The sequence below is a fragment of the Cebus imitator genome, unplaced genomic scaffold (assembly GCF_001604975.1).
Source record: "Cebus imitator isolate Cc_AM_T3 unplaced genomic scaffold, Cebus_imitator-1.0 Scaffold266, whole genome shotgun sequence".
In the NCBI taxonomy this organism is placed as follows: Eukaryota; Metazoa; Chordata; class Mammalia; order Primates; family Cebidae; genus Cebus; species Cebus imitator.
Window position 1 is genome coordinate 2259440 of NW_016107581.1, and position 21806 is coordinate 2281245.

At 53.3% G+C, this 21806-nt stretch overlaps 2 protein-coding genes and 2 long non-coding RNA genes across 11 annotated transcripts in view; 3 read left to right on the forward strand and 1 right to left on the reverse strand.

The window, feature by feature from the left end:
- PLEKHA4 (pleckstrin homology domain containing A4) overlaps positions 1-12118 on the reverse strand; it is a 27329-nt gene extending 15211 nt beyond the window's left edge. Inside the window, exons 1-8 of one of the 5 annotated variants that reach the window (XM_037728477.1) lie at positions 12023-12118; positions 11779-11868; positions 9940-10047; positions 8157-8229; positions 7949-8049; positions 6954-7063; positions 6056-6271; positions 5464-5734 (exon numbers count right to left, since the gene is read on the reverse strand). In XM_037728477.1, coding sequence (XP_037584405.1) covers positions 5464-5734; positions 6056-6271; positions 6954-7063; positions 7949-8049; positions 8157-8229; positions 9940-10047; positions 11779-11862 — 963 coding nt within the window. In that variant the 5' untranslated portion in view covers positions 11863-11868; positions 12023-12118. Of the gene's footprint in view, positions 1-244; positions 750-836; positions 1053-1734; positions 1845-2729; positions 2827-2937; positions 3027-5463; positions 5735-6055; positions 6272-6953; positions 7064-7948; positions 8050-8156; positions 8230-9939; positions 10048-11778; positions 11869-12022 lie in introns of those variants that run through there. The other 4 variants (XM_037728475.1, XM_037728474.1, XM_017500492.2 and 1 more) reach the window with 4 other exon arrangements.
- LOC108283902 lies at positions 788-1418 on the forward strand. The gene is made up of 2 exons (XR_001817001.2): positions 788-877; positions 1121-1418. It is a non-coding gene; the product is annotated as an uncharacterized LOC108283902 (long non-coding RNA).
- On the forward strand, positions 6002-6637 carry LOC108283903. Its single transcript, XR_001817003.2, has 2 exons — positions 6002-6096; positions 6340-6637. It is a non-coding gene; the product is annotated as an uncharacterized LOC108283903 (long non-coding RNA).
- A 3915-nt stretch (positions 12119-16033) lies between the features above and the next one.
- PPP1R15A (protein phosphatase 1 regulatory subunit 15A) lies at positions 16034-19466 on the forward strand. Of its 4 annotated transcripts, none has more exons than XM_017500500.2 (4): positions 16034-16289; positions 16852-17920; positions 18089-18651; positions 19032-19466. In XM_017500500.2, the coding sequence occupies exons 2-4, from the start codon at positions 16861-16863 to the stop codon at positions 19380-19382; spliced, it is 1974 nt and encodes a 657-aa protein (XP_017355989.1). In that variant the 5' UTR covers positions 16034-16289; positions 16852-16860; the 3' UTR covers positions 19383-19466. The 4 variants fall into 4 exon arrangements, with proteins under 4 accessions (XP_017355989.1, XP_017355988.1, XP_017355990.1 ...); XM_017500499.2 differs by having other exon boundaries at positions 16852-17910; positions 18043-18651; XM_017500501.2 differs by having other exon boundaries at positions 16035-16289; positions 16852-17914; positions 18218-18651.
- Positions 19467-21806: the final 2340 nt, after the last annotated feature.

The window sequence follows — 21806 nt, forward strand, 5'->3', positions numbered from 1 at the left end:
AAAAAAAAAAAAAAAAAGAAAAGAAAAGAAAAAACAAAAGAGCAATGGCCGGACACCAGCCTAGAAAGACAGCCCAGACGCCGGATAGGAGATAACAGTTCTCATTCTCGTTCACCTGAGCCTGGCGGAGATCATTAGGAACTACAATACCCATGATGCCTGGGGAGCAACGGCCTTGAGAATATGGAAAGACAGCCCTGAAGCCCGATGGGAGATGTAGTCCCCTTCTCACCTCTCTGCTCACCTGTGTTCTGGGTTCCTGACTCCAGTGCTGGGGACTCCTGGGGGGCTTTCCTCCTCCAGCCTCAGAGGGAGGTCCTCGGCGGGGAGTGGGGGGCCGGGAGAGGGTCTGGCGTTGGGAGCTCCAATCCAGAGGAGGCCGGACATCGATGCGACTCAGCGGGGTGTGAGGCCGTGCTGTGTCTCCTGAGGGGGCAGGGGGTCGCCGCGCAGGAGCAGAACGGGGACGGGGGAGACTGAGAGGTGAGGGAGGGCGAGAGAGTGGGGTGAACAGACTGTGGGAAGGAGAGAATCGGGGAACTGAGTCAACTAGAGCCCTCTCCATCAAGTTAACCTCAAGGATATGCCTCAGTCACTGTGTCTTACTGTCCCCTCTGGGTTAGAATTCTCCTCTACCGTCCAAATCCTCAATAATGTCCGCTTTGTGGCATCTTCCCCTTCAATTTTCTCCCCGACAGGTTGTGACCCCCACGCGAGCCCCGGCAAGTCACAGACACTCAGGCACTCAGGCGGAAAGCGCTAAGGCCCGCCCCCAACCACTTCCCGGCCCCGCCCTTCTCCTAGGCCACGCCCCCAACCCTGTCCTCCCTACTCACTCGGGGCTCCTCGCCCTCCGTATCTGGAGTCCAGACTGGAGGTCGGTTGTGGGGCTGGGAGTGAGCAGCCTGGGTCTACCACGACCTCTGGAGAGTCGAGCCACCTCCGGTGATTCTGAGATGCGCCCCTCTTCCCCTCTGCTCACCTCTGGGGGACCACCGGGGCCGCCAGGGCCCTCCCCAGGCTGGGGACGTGCGGGTGACCTGCGTTGCCCACTAGCGAGTGGGCACAGAAAAGATATCGCTCCTTTGAACTTCATAACAGCCTTTTTCTGTTATCACAGGTGAGAATACAAGGATGCACCCAAAAAAAGGGAAGTTGTGCCCTATAAATCATCATCCCTCTTTTGCAGATGGGGAAACTGAGGACTCCAGTGTGGAACTGATCTGCGCACCAGGCCACAATGTCTATCCGGGTCGCTGGACCCAATGCCCCGGAATATGGGATAGACTCAGCCAGAGAGTCCAGTTTCCAGCCTGATAATTGACGCAGGCCATGACAGAGCCTACGAGATAGTCTGACATTTTTTAAAAATCTGACACTATCTTTTACCTGGCATTAAATAATGCCACCTAAACAGGCGGCAGCTCAGGGTATGGAGACTTCAGAAGGAGCCTATCAAAGAATGTGGAATGTTGATCATTCCTGGGGCAGAGCTAAGTGCATGATTGAAAGGTCAGCTTGGGGGCGGGGACGGACAAGATGGTGGGCGGAGCTTAAGGGAGAAAGACTTTTGCTGATTGGAAGAGCTGACGTTCCCGGGAGGCTGCAGCTTGGCTAGAAGACTGGTGATTGGACACTCAAGGGGGCAGGGCCTCAAAGGGGAGGAGTTGGGATGATTAGACTGACCCAGGGTGGAGGTGCAGGATCAGGAGCATGGCCTGGGCCTCTACTCACAAGTCGTCCCCCTCCGCTCGGGAGGCCCGGCCCAGCGCCCGTAGCCAGCCCCGCAGGTCTTCTAAGGTGTCAGCGGCCAAAACGTAGGTCCTCATGCCCGGATGCTCTGCCTGCGGGAAGAGAGGGCTTGGAATCCGGACTCCTTGTGAAAAGGAGGACAGGGCGGATAGTGGTTGACTCCCATAAACTTAGTGCTTTGGGAGACCGAGGCAGGAGGATCGTTGGACACCAGCCTGGTCAGCATAGTGAGACCGCTCCTGTCTCTAAAAAAAAAAAAATAATAAATCAAAAAAGTAGCCATGCACCTGTTACTCGGGGGGCTGAGAGAGGAAGACTGTAGTTTGCCTCACTGCACTCGGGCCTGGGTGATAGAGCCAGAATGGAAAGACGAGAGAGAGAGAGAGTGACAGAGAGAGAGAGAGAGAGAGAGGAAAGAAAGAAAAGGAGAAAGAAAGAAAGAGAAAGAAAGGAGAGAAATGAGAAAGAGAAAGAAAGGAGGAGAAGAGAGAAAGAAAACAAAAGAAAAACTGGCCAGGCATGGTGGCTCACTCCTGTAATCCCAGCACTTTGGGAGGCAGAGGAGGGTTGGGTCACCTGAGGTCAGGAGTTCAAGACCAGCCTGGCCAACATGGTGAAACCCCGTCTGTACTAAAAATACAAAAATTAGCCAGGCATGGTGGCGTGCACCTGTAATCCCAGCTACTCTGGAGGCTGAGGCAAGAGAATCGCTTGAACTCAGGAGCCAGAGATTGCAATGAGCCAAAATCATCCCATTGCACTCCAGCCTGGGTGACAAAGTGAGACTCTGTCTCAAAAAACAACAACAAAACAAAACAAAAAAACAGGAGGATGTGATGGACCCCTGTGAAGACTTTTAATCTCCAGTAATGGATTCTCCAGTGCTTGTTGGGACTTGGAGTTTCCTCCACAGATATCTACCCGCCCTCATCTCCCGTTCCCATCACTTGGGACACAACACGGATGGAGGGACTCACGGTGAAGGTGAAGCGCCGCCCTCGGGGGGCTCCCGGCCCATCTGGCCTAATATTGTAGCTGGGGAGCAGGACGCTGCCCAGGACGCTCTCCTCGCGGCTGTCTGCAAAGAGGGGCTAGGGTCAAGGATCACACAGGGATTGGGAGGCCAAGAGGCTAGAGAGAAGGGCAGCTGGGGGGCCCTCCCACCCAAGCCAGCCAGCCACTGACCCTTGTAATAAAAGAGGCAGTGGCCGGAGAGGACAAACCAGCGGCGTTTCCATAGACGGAGCCCCGAGCTGTCCTGGGGAGAGAGATGGGATGAGGGGCCTGAGTCAAGGAAACAGAAAAAGGAGATGAAGGCACTGACAATGGGGACAGAAATGAACTTGGAGGGAGCAGAACAGAGACATAGATGGCGGATCAACGGAGTGGGATGAGGCTGGGCGCAATGGCTCACGCCTGTAATCCCAGCACATTGAGAGGCCGAGGCGGGCAGATCACTCCATTCCAGGAGTTTGAAAACAGCTTGGGCAACATGGTGAAACTCCATCTCTACTAAAAATGCAAAAATTAGCATGGTGCAGTGTGCCTGTAGTCCTAGCTACTCCAAAGGCTGAGGAGGGAGGATCACTTGAGCCTGGGAGTGGGGTGGAGGCACAGGAGAAAGATCCAGAGAGCAAGAAAAGACAGAGACAGATGTTGGGGGCATTGGAGGGGATCAGCTGAAGAGCTGGAAACTCTCTGAACACAGTAGAATAGAACAGAAGCCCTACTTCTGTTACAAGTGTGGTGGCTGAGCTCACATAGATTCTGGACACACTTGAACCTGAGATCTACTGTTACCTCCCCCACTTTCTTTTCTTTATTTTTTGTTTTTTGTTTGAGACAGAGCCTGGTTCTGTAGCTCAAGGTGGAGTGCAATGGCATGATCTTGGCTCACTGCAACCTCCTCCTCATAGGTTCAAGTGATTCTCCTGCCTCAGCCTCCTGAGTAGCTGGGATTACAGACACACACCACCACACCTGGCTATTTTAGTAGAGATGGGTTTAGTATTTTTAGTAGAGATGGGTTTCACCATGTTGGCCAGGCTGGTCTTGAACTCCTGACCTCAAGTGATCCACCCACTTTGGCCTCCCAAAGTGCTGGGATTACAGGCATGAGCCACTGCGTCTGGCCTCCCCCACTATCTTAATTTTCTTTTCGTTTTTTTTTTTTGGGATGGAGTTTCTCTTTTGTTGCCCAGGCTGGAGTACAATGGTGCTATCTTGGCTCACTGCAACCTCTGCCTCCTGGTTCGAGATTCTCCTGCCTCAGACTCCCGAGTAGCTGGGATTATAGGCATCCACCACCACACCCAGCTAATTTTTTTGTATTTTTAGTAGAGATGGTGTTTCCCCATGTTGGCCAGACTGGTCTCAAACTCCTGACCTCAAGTGATCCACCCGCCTCAGCCTCCCAGAGTGCTGGGATTACAGGCGTGAGCCATGGCACCTGTCACTAAGAAACTGGCATGTCTGGTGGCTCACGCCTGTAATCCCAGCACTTTGGGAGGCCGAGGCGGGAGGATCACAAGGTCAAGAGATCAAGACTATCCTGGCTAACATGATGAAACCCCATCTCTTCTAAAAATACAAAAATTAGCTGGGCATGGTGGCACGAACCTGTAGTCCCAGCTACTCTGGAGGCTAAGGCAGGAGAATCACTTGAATCACCTGCCTTAGGTTCAAGTGGAGGTGAAGGTTGCAGTGACCTGAGATCACACCACTGCACTCCAGCCTGGGCAACAGAGCGAGACTCTGTTTGAAAAAGAAAAAGAAATTGGCATGTCTTCGTGACAAATAGTAGAGTGGGTGTGTCCATCATTTAGGTGCTTTAGAAAATATTTTGAGGTTCAGAATTGGGCCCTCTCAACTTCCTCAACTACCTGCTCTCCAGCTGTGGGGACACAGAGGGTGATAATAAAGGCACCGGCCTGGCAAAACAGCCCAAGGGGATGATGGAATTTGCTACTCTCATTCTCAGATTTGTGGTCAGCTATGGATATTCTGAGCTACAGTCCAATGATGCTCAGAGAAAACAGCAGGCAACCAACTTGCAAAGTAAGCTAAGAACACAAGGGAGATGTAAACCCCTCACCGCACTGTCTTGGCATAGAGTATCCTGGACTGCGATCCCATGATGCTTAAAGAGTAATGGCTGGGTGGGGTACGGTGGCTCACGTCTGTAATCCTAGCACTTTAGAGGGTGAATTGAGAGGATCACCTGAGGTCAGGAGTTCCAGACCAGCTTGGCCAACATGGTGAAACCTCGTCTCTCCTAAAAATACAAAAATCAACAGGTGGATGCCTGTAATCCCAGCTACTCGGGAGGCTGAGGCAGGAGAATCGCTTGAACCCAGGAGGCAGAGGTTGCAGTGAGCCGAGATCGTGCCACTGCACTCTAGCCTGGGCGACAGAGCAAGACTCCGTCTCAAAAAAAAAAAAAAAAAAAAAAAAAAAAAAACAAAAAAAAAAAAAAAAAAAAAAAGAAAAGAAAAGAAAAAACAAAAGAGCAATGGCCGGACACCAGCCTAGAAAGACAGCCCAGACGCCGGATAGGAGATAACAGTTCTCATTCTCGTTCACCTGAGCCTGGCGGAGATCATTAGGAACTACAATACCCATGATGCCTGGGGAGCAACGGCCTTGAGAATATGGAAAGACAGCCCTGAAGCCCGATGGGAGATGTAGTCCCCTTCTCACCTCTCTGCTCACCTGTGTTCTGGGTTCCTGACTCCAGTGCTGGGGACTCCTGGGGGGCTTTCCTCCTCCAGCCTCAGAGGGAGGTCCTCGGCGGGGAGTGGGGGGCCGGGAGAGGGTCTGGCGTTGGGAGCTCCAATCCAGAGGAGGCCGGACATCGATGCGACTCAGCGGGGTGTGAGGCCGTGCTGTGTCTCCTGAGGGGGCAGGGGGTCGCCGCGCAGGAGCAGAACGGGGACGGGGGAGACTGAGAGGTGAGGGAGGGCGAGAGAGTGGGGTGAACAGACTGTGGGAAGGAGAGAATCGGGGAACTGAGTCAACTAGAGCCCTCTCCATCAAGTTAACCTCAAGGATATGCCTCAGTCACTGTGTCTTACTGTCCCCTCTGGGTTAGAATTCTCCTCTACCGTCCAAATCCTCAATAATGTCCGCTTTGTGGCATCTTCCCCTTCAATTTTCTCCCCGACAGGTTGTGACCCCCACGCGAGCCCCGGCAAGTCACAGACACTCAGGCACTCAGGCGGAAAGCGCTAAGGCCCGCCCCCAACCACTTCCCGGCCCCGCCCTTCTCCTAGGCCACGCCCCCAACCCTGTCCTCCCTACTCACTCGGGGCTCCTCGCCCTCCGTATCTGGAGTCCAGACTGGAGGTCGGTTGTGGGGCTGGGAGTGAGCAGCCTGGGTCTACCACGACCTCTGGAGAGTCGAGCCACCTCCGGTGATTCTGAGATGCGCCCCTCTTCCCCTCTGCTCACCTCTGGGGGACCACCGGGGCCGCCAGGGCCCTCCCCAGGCTGGGGACGTGCGGGTGACCTGCGTTGCCCACTAGCGAGTGGGCACAGAAAAGATATCGCTCCTTTGAACTTCATAACAGCCTTTTTCTGTTATCACAGGTGAGAATACAAGGATGCACCCAAAAAAAGGGAAGTTGTGCCCTATAAATCATCATCCCTCTTTTGCAGATGGGGAAACTGAGGACTCCAGTGTGGAACTGATCTGCGCACCAGGCCACAATGTCTATCCGGGTCGCTGGACCCAATGCCCCGGAATATGGGATAGACTCAGCCAGAGAGTCCAGTTTCCAGCCTGATAATTGACGCAGGCCATGACAGAGCCTACGAGATAGTCTGACATTTTTTAAAAATCTGACACTATCTTTTACCTGGCATTAAATAATGCCACCTAAACAGGCGGCAGCTCAGGGTATGGAGACTTCAGAAGGAGCCTATCAAAGAATGTGGAATGTTGATCATTCCTGGGGCAGAGCTAAGTGCATGATTGAAAGGTCAGCTTGGGGGCGGGGACGGACAAGATGGTGGGCGGAGCTTAAGGGAGAAAGACTTTTGCTGATTGGAAGAGCTGACGTTCCCGGGAGGCTGCAGCTTGGCTAGAAGACTGGTGATTGGACACTCAAGGGGGCAGGGCCTCAAAGGGGAGGAGTTGGGATGATTAGACTGACCCAGGGTGGAGGTGCAGGATCAGGAGCATGGCCTGGGCCTCTACTCACAAGTCGTCCCCCTCCGCTCGGGAGGCCCGGCCCAGCGCCCGTAGCCAGCCCCGCAGGTCTTCTAAGGTGTCAGCGGCCAAAACGTAGGTCCTCATGCCCGGATGCTCTGCCTGCGGGAAGAGAGGGCTTGGAATCCGGACTCCTTGTGAAAAGGAGGACAGGGCGGATAGTGGTTGACTCCCATAAACTTAGTGCTTTGGGAGACCGAGGCAGGAGGATCGTTGGACACCAGCCTGGTCAGCATAGTGAGACCGCTCCTGTCTCTAAAAAAAAAAAAATAATAAATCAAAAAAGTAGCCATGCACCTGTTACTCGGGGGGCTGAGAGAGGAAGACTGTAGTTTGCCTCACTGCACTCGGGCCTGGGTGATAGAGCCAGAATGGAAAGACGAGAGAGAGAGAGAGTGACAGAGAGAGAGAGAGAGAGAGAGGAAAGAAAGAAAAGGAGAAAGAAAGAAAGAGAAAGAAAGGAGAGAAATGAGAAAGAGAAAGAAAGGAGGAGAAGAGAGAAAGAAAACAAAAGAAAAACTGGCCAGGCATGGTGGCTCACTCCTGTAATCCCAGCACTTTGGGAGGCAGAGGAGGGTTGGGTCACCTGAGGTCAGGAGTTCAAGACCAGCCTGGCCAACATGGTGAAACCCCGTCTGTACTAAAAATACAAAAATTAGCCAGGCATGGTGGCGTGCACCTGTAATCCCAGCTACTCTGGAGGCTGAGGCAAGAGAATCGCTTGAACTCAGGAGCCAGAGATTGCAATGAGCCAAAATCATCCCATTGCACTCCAGCCTGGGTGACAAAGTGAGACTCTGTCTCAAAAAACAACAACAAAACAAAACAAAAAAACAGGAGGATGTGATGGACCCCTGTGAAGACTTTTAATCTCCAGTAATGGATTCTCCAGTGCTTGTTGGGACTTGGAGTTTCCTCCACAGATATCTACCCGCCCTCATCTCCCGTTCCCATCACTTGGGACACAACACGGATGGAGGGACTCACGGTGAAGGTGAAGCGCCGCCCTCGGGGGGCTCCCGGCCCATCTGGCCTAATATTGTAGCTGGGGAGCAGGACGCTGCCCAGGACGCTCTCCTCGCGGCTGTCTGCAAAGAGGGGCTAGGGTCAAGGATCACACAGGGATTGGGAGGCCAAGAGGCTAGAGAGAAGGGCAGCTGGGGGGCCCTCCCACCCAAGCCAGCCAGCCACTGACCCTTGTAATAAAAGAGGCAGTGGCCGGAGAGGACAAACCAGCGGCGTTTCCATAGACGGAGCCCCGAGCTGTCCTGGGGAGAGAGATGGGATGAGGGGCCTGAGTCAAGGAAACAGAAAAAGGAGATGAAGGCACTGACAATGGGGACAGAAATGAACTTGGAGGGAGCAGAACAGAGACATAGATGGCGGATCAACGGAGTGGGATGAGGCTGGGCGCAATGGCTCACGCCTGTAATCCCAGCACATTGAGAGGCCGAGGCGGGCAGATCACTCCATTCCAGGAGTTTGAAAACAGCTTGGGCAACATGGTGAAACTCCATCTCTACTAAAAATGCAAAAATTAGCATGGTGCAGTGTGCCTGTAGTCCTAGCTACTCCAAAGGCTGAGGAGGGAGGATCACTTGAGCCTGGGAGTGGGGTGGAGGCACAGGAGAAAGATCCAGAGAGCAAGAAAAGACAGAGACAGATGTTGGGGGCATTGGAGGGGATCAGCTGAAGAGCTGGAAACTCTCTGAACACAGTAGAATAGAACAGAAGCCCTACTTCTGTTACAAGTGTGGTGGCTGAGCTCACATAGATTCTGGACACACTTGAACCTGAGATCTACTGTTACCTCCCCCACTTTCTTTTCTTTATTTTTTGTTTTTTGTTTGAGACAGAGCCTGGTTCTGTAGCTCAAGGTGGAGTGCAATGGCATGATCTTGGCTCACTGCAACCTCCTCCTCATAGGTTCAAGTGATTCTCCTGCCTCAGCCTCCTGAGTAGCTGGGATTACAGACACACACCACCACACCTGGCTATTTTAGTAGAGATGGGTTTAGTATTTTTAGTAGAGATGGGTTTCACCATGTTGGCCAGGCTGGTCTTGAACTCCTGACCTCAAGTGATCCACCCACTTTGGCCTCCCAAAGTGCTGGGATTACAGGCATGAGCCACTGCGTCTGGCCTCCCCCACTATCTTAATTTTCTTTTCGTTTTTTTTTTTTGGGATGGAGTTTCTCTTTTGTTGCCCAGGCTGGAATGCAATGTTGTGATCTTGGCCGACCAAAACCTCCGCCTCCCAGATTCAAAGGATTCTTCTGACTCAGCCTCCCGAGTAGCTGGGATTACAGACAAATCAAAAATACAAAGATTAGCTGGGCGTGGTGACACATGCCTGTAGTCCCAGCTACTCAGGAAGCTGAGGCAGGAGAATTGCTTGAATCTGGGAGGCGGAGGTTGCAGTGAGCTGAGATGACACAGCTGCACTCCAGCCTGGCGACAGAGCGAGACTCCATCCAAAAAAAAAAAAAGAAGTTGTCAAGAAATAGCCAGATGTGGTGGCTCACACCTGTAATCCAAGCATTTTAGAAGGCTGAAGCAGGTGGATCATTTAAGGTCAGCAGTTTGAGACCACTCTGGCCAACATGGTAAAACCCTGTCTCTACTGAAATACAAAAATTAGCTAGTCATGCCTGTAAACCCAACTAGTTGGGAGGCTGAGGCAGAAGAATCGCTTGAACCCCAGGGGCAGGGGTTGCAGTGAGTCGAGATCTCACCACTGCGATCTCAGCTCACTGCAACCTCCGCCTCCCAGGTTCAAGCAATTTTCCTGCCTCAGCTTCCCGAGTATCTGGGACTACAGCCATTCTTTCATCAAACGAATGAAACAATGACAGAATAAGGGGAGGGGCAGTGATAGCAAGAAAAAGAAAGCCTATTTGGGGACTTGGAAGGAGAGAGACAGAGGACAGCCAGGGGCACAGACACGAGTGTCCTTTTCCTTCTCCCACTGACCCCACCTGCTTGTGAAGCCAGCCGCGGATGTGCACGGGCAGGTTGGGGTCCCTCCTCAGCGCATTGCCCCTCTTCCCAAAGGCATGGACCTTGTTTACTGGCCGGGTGGGCTTCTGAGGAGAGAAGGGAACAGAGTGAACAGGGAGAGCCTAGGATGGGCCCGGGAGGCGGTGAGGGGAACACAGGCAACTGTAGTTCTCACTTGGCTGCCCTGAGAAATGGGTCAAGGACCAGCCGGGCACTGTGGCTCATGCCTGTAATCCCAGCACTTTGGGAGGCTGAGGCAGGAGGATCACATGAGGCCAGGAGTTTGAGGCCAGCCTGGCCAACATGGTGAAACCCCCGTTTCTACTCAAAATATAAAAATTAGCCAGGCGCAGTAGTGTGTGTTCATAGTCCCAGCTACTCAGGAGGCTGAGGCACAAGAATCTCTTAAACACAGGAATCAGAGGTTGCAGTGAGCCAAGATTGTGCCACCGCACTCCAGCCTGGGCCACAGAGCGAGACTCCATTTAAAAAAAAAAAAGAAAGAAAGAAAAAGGTCAAGGTGGGGGCTGAGTTTGGAGATCAGAATTGGGAGGTACTTCCAAAGGAGGGCCTTGGGGATCTGAACTAGGACTACGGGCTGGGAGGTCCCCATAATCAGGGAGAACTCTCATGCTGATGAATTCACCAGTGATGAATCCTGGTAAATCGAAGGATGCCTTAGTGCCCTGCGGTCACACCCCTTAGCAACCAAGTCCAAGGAGAGGAATCCTCAAATCCCTCCATCCTCCGGGGATGGGGCCACGCCTCCCAACGCACCCAGATGTCTCAGACAGCCTCAGCCAGGTCCCCACTATATGCCCTTCCCTGGAAGCAGTGATACTGACCAAGGCTGAGATCAAATCTATGGGCTCTCAACTTGGGAAATAAAATGAGTGGAATGGCAGAAGGAAAAAGAAATGAGTGTCATCCCTACGCTTTGGGCTGGGATACAAGTATCTGAGGGCCCCTTGGGTCTTATTGTCAGAGAAGGTCTTTCCTTATAGGATTTCTTTTTTTCCTTTTCTTTTTTAGAGACACGGTTTCACAGTGTTGGCCAGGCTGGTCTCAAACTCCTGACCTTGGGTGATCCGCCCGCCTCAGTCACCCAAAGTGCTGGGATGACAGGCATGAACCACCACACCCGGCCTTTTTTTTTTTTTTTTTTTTGAGATGGAGTCTCACTCTGTTGCCCAGGCTTGAGTGCAGTGGTGCCATCTCGGCTCACTGCAACCTCCGCCTCCCAGGTTCAAGCAGTTCTCCTGCCTCAGCCTCCTGAGTAGTTGGGATTACAGGCACGTACCACCATGCCCAGCTAATTTTTGTATAGTGGAGACGGCGTTTCACCATGTTGGCCAGGCTGGTCTTGAACTCCTGACCTCAGGATCCACCCGCCTCGGCCCCCCCAAATTGCTGGGATTACAAGCGTGAGCCACGGTGCCTGGCCCTCCTTACAGGATTTCTTTAGTGGGTAGATTGGATGGCGAGAGATAGGACAGCAAGTTCTAGCACTAATCAAGAGCAGCCACTACTTCTGAGAACTCGAGGGGCCTCACAGCTGAGGAGTGGCTTTATGTTAGCAACCAGGGTCAAAGGGGGTTGTTACTCTGGTTTAGAATTAGGAAAACACAAGGGGTGGGGACAGAGCTGGGAGTGCCTCTGAATTCCTAGCTGTGGCTGGTAGGCGATTCGGGACCTTGCTATGTCTGGCAGACCCGGTTGCTAAGGATCCTTGTCCTTAACCAGAGTCCTTGGGGAGACAGAGGGATGGGCGGCCCGGGGCCCCACCTTCCTCCCCATCCCCGCCAGGAAGCTCGAACCTTGGGGCTCAGGCTGTTGAGTGAGGAGATGGTGGAAGCGCTGCTGGCCAGGCTCAGGCTGCTGCGAGGTCGGCTCCCCTCCATCGAGGGCTGGGGGAGAGAAAGAAAGGGGCTGTGTCTCTGCAGTGACGGGTGCAGGACAGAGATGGGGTCAGGGGCTTGGAAGTCGGAGGAGGCTGAGGAGAAAGAGCCTGTTGTTTCGGGACTGGGGGGCTGGGGGAGGCCATGGCCCGTGACCACATACCAAGAGTGATGCCAAGAGAGGTAGGCGGCCCTGGCAGCTGTGGGAGGGGGCAGCTGTCTGCAGCCCAGGCAGGAGAATAGGGGCTCCTTTATTCCTGCCCACTGGACTCAGGACAGGAATTTGACCCTCTCTGTGCTTAAGGACCCCCCCATTCCCTGCCTCCTTCCTGCTGTCCCCAGCTACCTGTCTCCCGCCCTCCCACACGCACCCCCAAACCATCCCTGCCAATTCCCCAAGCCAAGTCGTGCAGCACCAGGAATGTGCACCCAGAGAGCCCCTCCCAGCGCAGCCAGGGAACTTACCCAGCTCTGGGGTCCCGATGACAGGGGCAAGGGGCACCCAGGCAGTCTCCCGCCTCCTTTGTCTCTTAGCGGCTGTCTCTCATCGTGCTAGATCTCTCTTCACCTGCTCACTCGCACTTTTTGCTTCTGTCTCCCGTCTCTTATGGGCTCTCTGTCTCTCTCTCTCTCTTCCTTTACACTCTGTCTCTCCCCAGTCCCACCCTCTGTGTCTCTCGCTGATCTCTGTCTCTTCCAGTCTCTCTCTCACTCATTCTCTCCCTCCCTCTCTCTCTCTCCAATCTGTTTCTGTCCAAATCTTTTATTGCCAGACTCACAGGGTCTCTTCCTTAAGTCTCTCCTTCATTCGCCCTCTCTCTCTCTCTCTATCTCTCTGTCACCCCGTTTCCTCTCTCCCTCACACCCAGTCTCTTCCTCTTTCTCTCTCTCTCCGGCTCTCCACGTCTGCCGTTTCCTCCCCTTTCTCTTTCCGATTTCCCTTCTCACTTTCTCCCTTCCTCCCTCTCCCAGTTTCTCTTTCCTCTCTGCTGGTCTTTCCCTGCCTCTGCCAGCCGCCCACGCTGCCGTTGTCCCCTCCCAATCCCGGCAGTCCCCGCCCCTTCTGGCCTCCCCACTACAGCCTGACCCCTGGCTCAGCTGCCCCCACAGCTGAGGGGAGGCGCTATGGGCCCCCCAATTCCCGGGTCCCCTAAGGACCAAGGCTGGGACTTCGCAGTGTTTGGAGAGCCGCACCTGAGGCCTGCACTCCTTGGCCCCCGTGGGTTTGCTGTGGTTGGGGGCCTGGGCCGCTGGTGTCCTAAAGGGAAGGCGCTTGTGTCTTGCAAGGGGTGGGGACACAGACTTCCAAAGCCCTGGAGCGTCTGGGTTAGGGATCCAGTCTCCTGGGTGCCGGAGAAGGCCCGAGGAGGAGTCAGGACTCCTGAGTTGTGAATGAACTGGGGATCTGGAAGCGTGGCTGTGATTGGATGGGGCCAGGGATGGTTTGTCCATGTCCTCTAGGGAGAAAACGGGGTGGTCCCAGCAGGGCAGGGTGAAAAGGAGAGTTCCAAATCTCCACCTCAGATCCGGGTGACAGTTCTCTTCTAGACTGAGGACAACTCCCTCAGGGGGGAGACATGGTTCCTTAGTATATTTTGAGGAACAAGATTATGCACCTGGGCTGGGTGCCGAGGCTCACACCTGTAATCCCAGCACTTTGGGAGGCTGAAGCGGGTGGATCGCCTGAGGTCAGGAGTTCAAGACCAGCCTGGCCAACATGGCGAAACCCCGTCTCTACTAAAAATACAAAGCCAGGTGTGGTGGTGGGTGTAAGGCCGGTTGCCTCCCCGGGAGCTCGGACACACCCATCCCTCTCCACGCCTGAAAATCACGTCACCAGAATCTTCACTCAGCATCTAGCTTCCCCACGCCCACCTCTGCCCTCAACACTAAACTCTGCAATCGGCACCTAGCCCGCCGTTGGAAAACCCCGCCAAAATTTAAAAGAAGCCCCGCCCAAACCTGCCCAATAGCGCATTACCCTATCCAGCCTGCTCACCGGAAATCCCTCCTACCTACCTATAGCAGCTTGCTACGTCACATCCTGTTTCTCCACAGCCAATCAGAGCGTCTTCCCTCCCTATATAACCCTAGGCCTGCGAGGAGTCAGGAGTGACTTCTCTGGCCCCCTTTCCCTGAACCGTAGAATCTCGTCCGGGAGCCGAATAAATTAGCGTCTAATTGTTCTCATGCAGGCCTCAGTTTCCTCATTTTAAACTCGGCAATAAACCTTACAGAGAATAAACCTTACAGTGGGTGCCTGTAATCCCAGCTACTCAAGAGTCTGAGGCAGGAGAATCGCTTGAACCCGGGAGGCAGAGGCTGCAGGGAGCTGAGATCGCACCACTACACTCCTGCCTGGGTGCCAGAGCGAGACTCTGTCTCAAAGGAAAACACGATTATGCACCCGTAGGTAGGGGAGGAGAGCTGGGGGGCTGGAACTGTAACCCCGGGCCTGGAATTTGGAGCAGAAGCCTCCAAATCACAGGCAGAGTGCTGCCCAGGCTCTTTGGGCAGGCCAAGGCCGGAGGATCACTTGAGACCAGGAGTTTAAGACCAGCCTGGGCATCATAGGGAGACCCTGTCTCTATTGAGAAAATTAACTAAAAAAAAAAAAAAAAGCAGTGAGCCCTGCAGAGTGCCTGATCTTATAGTGCTTACATCCTTGTTCTCATTTGCAAAGAATCTGGACCCTGCTGTGGACCATCTTGGTCAACTGGCTTCATTTCTAAGCCTGTTTCCCCATCTGTGAAATGGGAACAATGACACCCTCACACTTGGAGAGGAAACCGATCGGATGTGAAAATGGGAGACTCTAGGTGGGGCCTGCTGGCCAAATTGGGGTGGGAAACTGGGCGCAGTGGCTCACACCAGTAATCCCAGCACCTTGGGAAACCAAGGGGGGGCAGATCACCTGAGGTTAGGAGTTTGAGACCAGCCTGGTCAACCTGGCGAAACACTGTCTCTACTAAAAATAGAAAAATTAGCCGGGCATTGTGGCCCACGCCTGTAATCCCAGTTACTCGAGAGGCTGAGGCAGGAGAATCACTCGAACCCCGGAGGTTGAGGTTGCAGTGAGCTGAGATGATGATACTGAACTCCAACTCCAGCCTGGGTGACAGAGCAACACTCCGTCTTAAAAAATAAATAAATAGGCTGGGCATGATGGCTCACGCCTGTAATCCTAGCACTTTGGGAGGCCAAGGTGGGTGGATCACCTGAGGTCGAGAGTTCAAGGCCAGCCTGGGCAACATGGTGAAACCCATCTCTACTAAAAATACCAAAAACTGGGCGGACGAGGTGGCTGACACCAGTAATCCCAGCACTTTAGGAGGCCGAGGCAGGCGGATCACCTGAGGTCGGGAGTTCAAGACCAGCCTTACCAGCATGGAGAAACCTCGTCTCTACTAAAGATACAAAATTAGCCAGGCATTGTGGTGCATGCCTGTAATCCCAGCCACTCGGGAGGCTGAGGCAGGAGAATCGCTTGAACCTGGGAGAATCACGGAGGTTTCAGTGAGCCGAGATTGCACCATTGCACTCCAGCCTGGGCAACAAGAGCGAAACTCCATCTCAAAAAAAAAAAATTAGCTGGGCGTGGTGGTACATGCCTGTAACCCCAGCTTCTTGGGGATGCTGAGGCGGGAGAATGGCTTGAACCTGGGAGGAGGAAGTTGCAGTGAGCCAAGATCGCGACATTGCACTGCAGCCTGGGTGACAGAGAGAGACTTTGTCTAAAAAATAATAATAAATAAATAATTAGGCCTGGAGCGGTGACCCACGTCTGTAATCACAGCACTTTGGGAGGCCGAGGAGGGGCGGGGGGGAGGGGGGGACCGGGGATCACCTGAGGTCAGTAGTTCAGCTTGGCCAACATGTTGAAAAAAATCCCTTCTCAAAAAAATAATTAATAAATAGATAAATAAATTGAGGTGGGAAGGCAGCTGCCCTGAGCTAAGAGAACTGGCCCGCTGCTGAAGCAGGACCACGCATTTGATTGACAGTTCGCTTATTTGGGAGGCGTGGTCACGATCGGAAACTCCGCCGTGACGTCACAAAGGTTGGAATCTCCGCGAGAAGTGCTGTCTTCCTTTCACTTCCCACCCTTCGGGGTGTGGTCTCGAAACCACGCCTCTCCCCGTGACGTCAGCACGCACGGTGAGGTAGACTATAAAAGCTTCGCGGACGCCTTCCGCTTGCATTGCGTTGGTTCCCACCCCGATTGTTGATCACATGCTAGACGCAGCTCGACCCTGCGCCCGCTTGTCGCCCCCGCGCTTGAGGCAGCCGTAGATACTCTGAGTTCCCAGAACCCCAACGCCTGAGGGTGAGATGAACGCGCTGGCCTTCCTAGCCGTCCGGACCTGTGATCGCTTCTGGCAGCCCGAGCCGGCGCTCCTACCCCCCGGGTGACGCGCAGTCCCCAGCCGGTGAGTAAGGAGTCGGAACGCCTGGGTCCCCACGGGGCTGGGGGCACGGATTTAAGAAGGAGAAGGGGTTGGGAGCCTGGAGTCCTGAGCCTGATCTGGAAGTCAGATTCTTGGGTCCCTCTTGAAGGAATCATCTGGCAAGTGGGGGGTCGGGTCAGAATGTTTGAGTCTCCAAGAGAGGAGGGTGGGGGGGTTTGACTTGTCAATCTTCAGCAGGATGGGCGAGCTAGGGACTATGACCTTATCCCCAAGGGAAGCAAGTAAAAGACTTGTTCTTGGAACTGGGATTTCTGCGTCTGAGCATAGAGGAGGCTGGGGGCTTGGAACCTTGGATCTAAGGAAGAACTAGGAGCTCAGATTCCTGGCTCTTGAATGATGAAAGAGAATGGAGCCAAGGGACAGAGAGGGGAGTGGCTGAGGTCAGAAAGGAATTTGGAGCAGAGGCTCACGTTGCTGTTGACAGTAGTTGTGTTACTATTTTTGTTGCTATGACTCATAGTCATGCCCGAATGCCATCTCCTTAATGGCCCCTAAACTTTGTTTTTTTCCTCCCCTTTTCCAGCCCAGACACATGGCCCCAGGCCAAGCACCCCATCAGGCTACCCGCTGGAGGGATGCCCACCCGTTCTTCCTCCTGTCCCCAGTGATGGGCTTCCTCAGCCGGGCCTGGAGCCGCCTGAGGGGCCCGGGACCTCCAGAGCCCTGGCTGGTAGAAGCAGTAAAAGGAGCAGAAGCTGGCCTGGAGGGAGAAGCTAAGACTCCTCTGACAACCCCCCCTACCCCTTGGGGCAGATGGTCTGAAGAGAAGGCTGAAGACAGTGGATGCCCTGAAGGGGACAGAGAAGAGCTGGGCCTGAAAACCAGCACTTCCCTTCCTGAAGCCTGGGGACTTTCAGATGATGACGATGGTAAGAATAGTGAGCAAGAAGCAACCAGTGTCCTTAGAGGGCAGGGAAGTCAATTTGCAGATGGCCAGCGTGTTCCCCTGTCTCCCAGCCTTCTGATAAGGACCCTGCAAGGTTCTGATAAGAAGCCAGGGGAGGAGAAAGCCGAGGAAGAGGGAGTTGCTGAAGATGAGGAAGTCAACAGGTTCTCTTATCCTCCGTCACACCAGGAGTGTTGTTCAGCAGTCGAGGAGGAGGATGGTGAAGAAGCTGCAAAGAAAGAAGCTTGCAGAACCTCTACTTCCGCCCTGTCTCCAGGATCCAAGCCCAGCACTTGGGTGTCTTGCCCAGGGGAAGAAGAGAATCAAGCCACGGAGGACAACAGAAGAACAGAAAAAAGTCAAGGAGCCAGGGAGACCCCCGTGTCACCCCCAGCTTCAGGCTCTTACCCCACTGCCTGGGAGTATCATTCAGGAGAGGCGTCCAAGGAGAAGAAGGAAAAGGCACACGAAGAAGCTGGGAAAGGAAAAGCTGCCCCAGGGCCACACTCCTCAGCCCCAGCTCAGAGGCCCCAGCTCAGGGCCTGGCGGTGCCAACCCAGTGATGAAGAGGAAGGTGAGGTCAAGGCTTTGGGGGCAGCTGAGAAGGATGGAGGAGCTGATCCTCCCTGCATCCCTGCCACAAGTGCCTTCCTGAAGGCCTGGGTGTATCAGCCAGGAGAGGACACAGAGGAAGAGGAAGTTGAGGAAGAAGATGAGGACAGTGACTCTGGATCAGATGAAGAGGGAGACGCTGAGGGTTCCTCTTCCACTCCTACGACAGGTACCTTCTTGAAGCCCTGGGTGTATCAGCCAGGAGAGGACACAGAGGAAGAGAAGGCGGAAGATGAGGACAGTGATACAGGATCAGCTGAGTATGAGGGAGAAGCTGAGACTTCCGCCTCCGCCTCCACACCCCCTACAAGTGCTTTCTTGAAGGCCTGGGTGTATCGTCCAGGAGAGGACACAGAGGAGGAGGAAGATGACGACAGTGATACGGGATCAGCTGAGGATGAGGGAGAGGCTGAGACTTCTGCTTCCACACCCCCTGCGAGTAGTTTCTTGAAGGCCTGGGTGTATCAGCCAGGAGAGGACACAGAGGAGGAAGATGAGGATGCGGACAGTGAGGATACAGAAGATGATTCAGAAGCAGCTGTGGGAGAAACTGAGTCAACCCCACATCCATCCCACCCAGCCCAGAGTGCCCGCTTCAGGGACTGGGTATATCAACCTGGGAAGAAGACAGAGGAAGAGGAAGCTACTGAGTACTGGGGAGAAGCTGAGCCCTGCCCCTTCCGAGTGGCCATCTATGTACCCGGAGAGAAGCCACCGCCTCCCTGGGCTCCTCCTAGGATACCCATCCGACTGCAGAGGCGGCTCAAGCACCCAGAATCATCGACCCGAGATCTGGACCCTGAGACTCCCTTAAAGGCCAGAAAGGTGGGTGCTGAGAGTCCAGATTCTTGAGTCTTAGAGAGAAGCGGGGCTGGAGGCTGAGACTCCTGGGTCCCTGTAGTTGCAGAAGGTTGCATGTGACCTCCATAGGGAGGGCTGTGTATGCTGTCATGCAATCCCTTGTAAGAGGCCAGGTCCCTGGGGGAGGAGGGAGCAGCTGTGGCTCATGGCAGCCCCAGGAAACCACCTCTGCCCTCAGTGAGTCAGACAGAGACTCCTGTGACAGTGACAGGGAGGTGACTAGCCAGATAGAAAGCATTTTTGTGTAACTAATTTTTGTTTGCTTCTCTCTCTTCCCCACCCTCCCCATCCGGATTCCCATGGCTGTGTGCATATCCTCTCTGTGTCCCCATGTCTGCCCCCAGGTACACTTCTCTGAGAAGGTCACCGTCCATCTGCTGGCTGTCTGGGCAGGGCCAGCCCACGCCGCCCGCCAGGGCCCCTGGGAGCAGCTTGCCCGGGATCGCAGCCGCTTTGCACGCCGCATTGCCCAGGCCCAGGAGTTGCTGAGTCCCTGCCTCACCCCTGCTGCCCGGGCCAGAGCCTGGGCACGCCTCAGGAACCCACCTTTAGCCCCCATCCCTGCCCTCACCGAGACCTTGCCTTCCTCCTCTGTCCCTTCATCCCCAGTTCAGACCACGCCCTTGAGCCAAGCTGTGGCCACACCCTCCCCTTCCTGTCTAGGTCCCCTGGACCTCAGTGGGAGGCGTGGCTAAGACCAACTGGTTTGCCTATAATTTAACTATTTATTTTTTCTAAGTGTGGGTTTATGTAAGGAATAAAGCCTTTTGATTTGTAGCAAGCAGCGTCTGTGTGTGTGTGTCAGAAACTGATAGCATCCTACCTACAGGTACCTGAGGTAGCTGGGGAGAGAAGAGCATAAAACAAAGCACCTCAGGCCAGGTGGGGTGGCTCACGCCTGAATCCCAGTACTTTGGGAGGCTGAGGCAGGTAGATTGCCTGAGGTTGGGGGTTCAAGAGCAGCCTGGTCAACATGGAGAAACCCCATCACTACTGATCTTAGGTTCCTACTGTGGGAAGTAGAAAATTTCCTCTTTAAAGTTCTCTTTACTGTTAAAAAATAAGTGTGCTGGCCGGGCGTGGTGGCTCATGCCTATAATCCTAGCACTTTGGGAGGCCGAGGTGGTTGGATCACCTGAGGTCAGGAGTTCAAAACCAGTCTGGCCATCGTGGTGAAACTCCATCTTTTAAAAGAAAAAACTAAAAGAATAAGTGTGCTAATAACTTTTTGTTAAGCCCTATCCTATGTAGCTGTTAGACATGCCATGCTTACAGGCACGTAGTACATTCTATGTCCTTGTACTTTATCCAGGATACCTGTGCTGGACGTGCTCACAGGCACGTCCCAGCTCTCCACTGCTTTTACTTGTTTGAAAAAGTTTTAAGTTGTTAGCCATTCGGGTTTTAGTTTAAATTGTGAGGTCTGGCTCCAACCAATGGAGATCAGACACAGCAGTAAGGACGACCCGAAATTCGTAATGGATCAATTTGTCTGCTTTTCATTTGTTCATTATACTCTTGTGGCAAGATGGCTAGTGAGGGTACCCTTCCTGCAGTTCAGGAAGTAAAATTTGTGTTGCTGAAAGATTCTTTGTCTCAGTGTTAATTTTTCTTTGCAGCACCTAGCATCTGTTTCTAACATTAGTGATGTTATCTGCAGAAGTAATTGGGGAAATTGCATATCTTGTGACCTCTAGAATAATGACTAATCATCTACCTCTAATTTTTTTTTTTTTTTTTTTTTTTTTTATGTTTATCAAACTTTTCCCCTTTTAGAATACTCTTTGGAAACCCATACAAACCCCATACCTGTTTTTTTTTGAGATGGAGTCTCACTCTGTCACCCAGGCTGGAATGCACTGGCTCGATCTCGGCTCACTGCAACCTCCAACCCCTGGGGTTCAAGTGAATCTCCTGCCTCATCATCCTGAGTAGCTGGGACTACAGGGGAGCACCACCATACACAGCTAATTTTCTTGGTATTTTTAGTAGAGACGGGGTTTCACTATGTTGACCAGGCTGGTCTCAAACTCTTGACCTCATGATCCACCCACCTCAGCCTCCGAAAGTACTGGGATTACAGACATGAACCTGCACTACTGCACCCAGCCTCTACGTCTCATTTTTACTTTTTTGTTGTTATTGAGGCCAGGTTTCTCTGTGTTGCCAGGCTGGAGTGCAGTGGCACGATCTCGGCTCACTGCAACCCAGAATTCAAGCAATTCTGCCTCAGCCTCCCTAGTACCCGAGATGACAGGCACGCCCTACCACGCACGGCTAATTTTTGTATTAATCCACCTCTAGACCTTGCAGAATTCAGGCTCCTCTCAACCTCCTAACCTGATGGCCTTTCATTAGCTTTACAAAAGCAGCTTAGTTTTGGGAAGGGTTATTCTCATTTAAACTAGAAACTAAAGGCCTGGGCACGGTGGCCCATGCCTATAATCCCAGCACTTTGGGAGGCAGAGGTGGACAGATCACTTGAGGTCAGGAGTTTTGAGACAAAACGGGCCAACATGGTGAAATCCTAACTCTACTAAAAGTTTTTAAAAAATAGATGGATGTGATGGTTCACACCTGTAATCCCAGCTACTCAGGAGGCTGAAGCAGAATACCTTGAGCCAGGGAGGTGGACCAAGACTCCATCTCAAAAAAAGAACACGTATAAATCTTTTTTTTTTTTTTTTTTTTGAGACAGAGTCTCGCTCTGTCACCCAGGTTGTAAGTGCAGTGAAGTGATCTCAGCTCACTGCAACCTTCGCCTCCCAGGTTCAAGCAATTCTCCTCCCTCAGCCTCCTGAGTAGCTGGAATTACAGGCACCTGCCACCATACCCAGCTAATTTTTGTATTTTTCATAGAGATGGGGTTTCACTGTGTTGGCCAGGCTGGTCTTCAACTGCTGACCTCAGGTGATCTGCCCACCCACTTCTGCCTCCCAAAGTGCTGGGATTACAGGCCTGAGCCACCATGCCCAGGCTTTTTTGTTTGTTTAAGACAGTCTCACTCCATCTCCCAGGCTGGAGTGCAATGGCGTGATCTGCAGCCTCCACCTCTCGGGTTCAAGCATTTCTCGTGCCTCAGCCTCCTGAGTAGCTGGGATTACAGGTGTCTGCCACCA

Excerpts from the sequence above, each read along its gene's own strand:
- PPP1R15A (XM_017500498.2), top strand. The coding sequence starts at position 16,861 with ATGGCCCCAGGCCAAGCACCCCATCAGGCTACCCGCTGGAGGGATGCC. Across the intron at positions 18,652-19,031 it reads CTCCCTTAAAGGCCAGAAAG|GTACACTTCTCTGAGAAGGT; the intron begins GTGGGTGCTGAG and ends GTCTGCCCCCAG.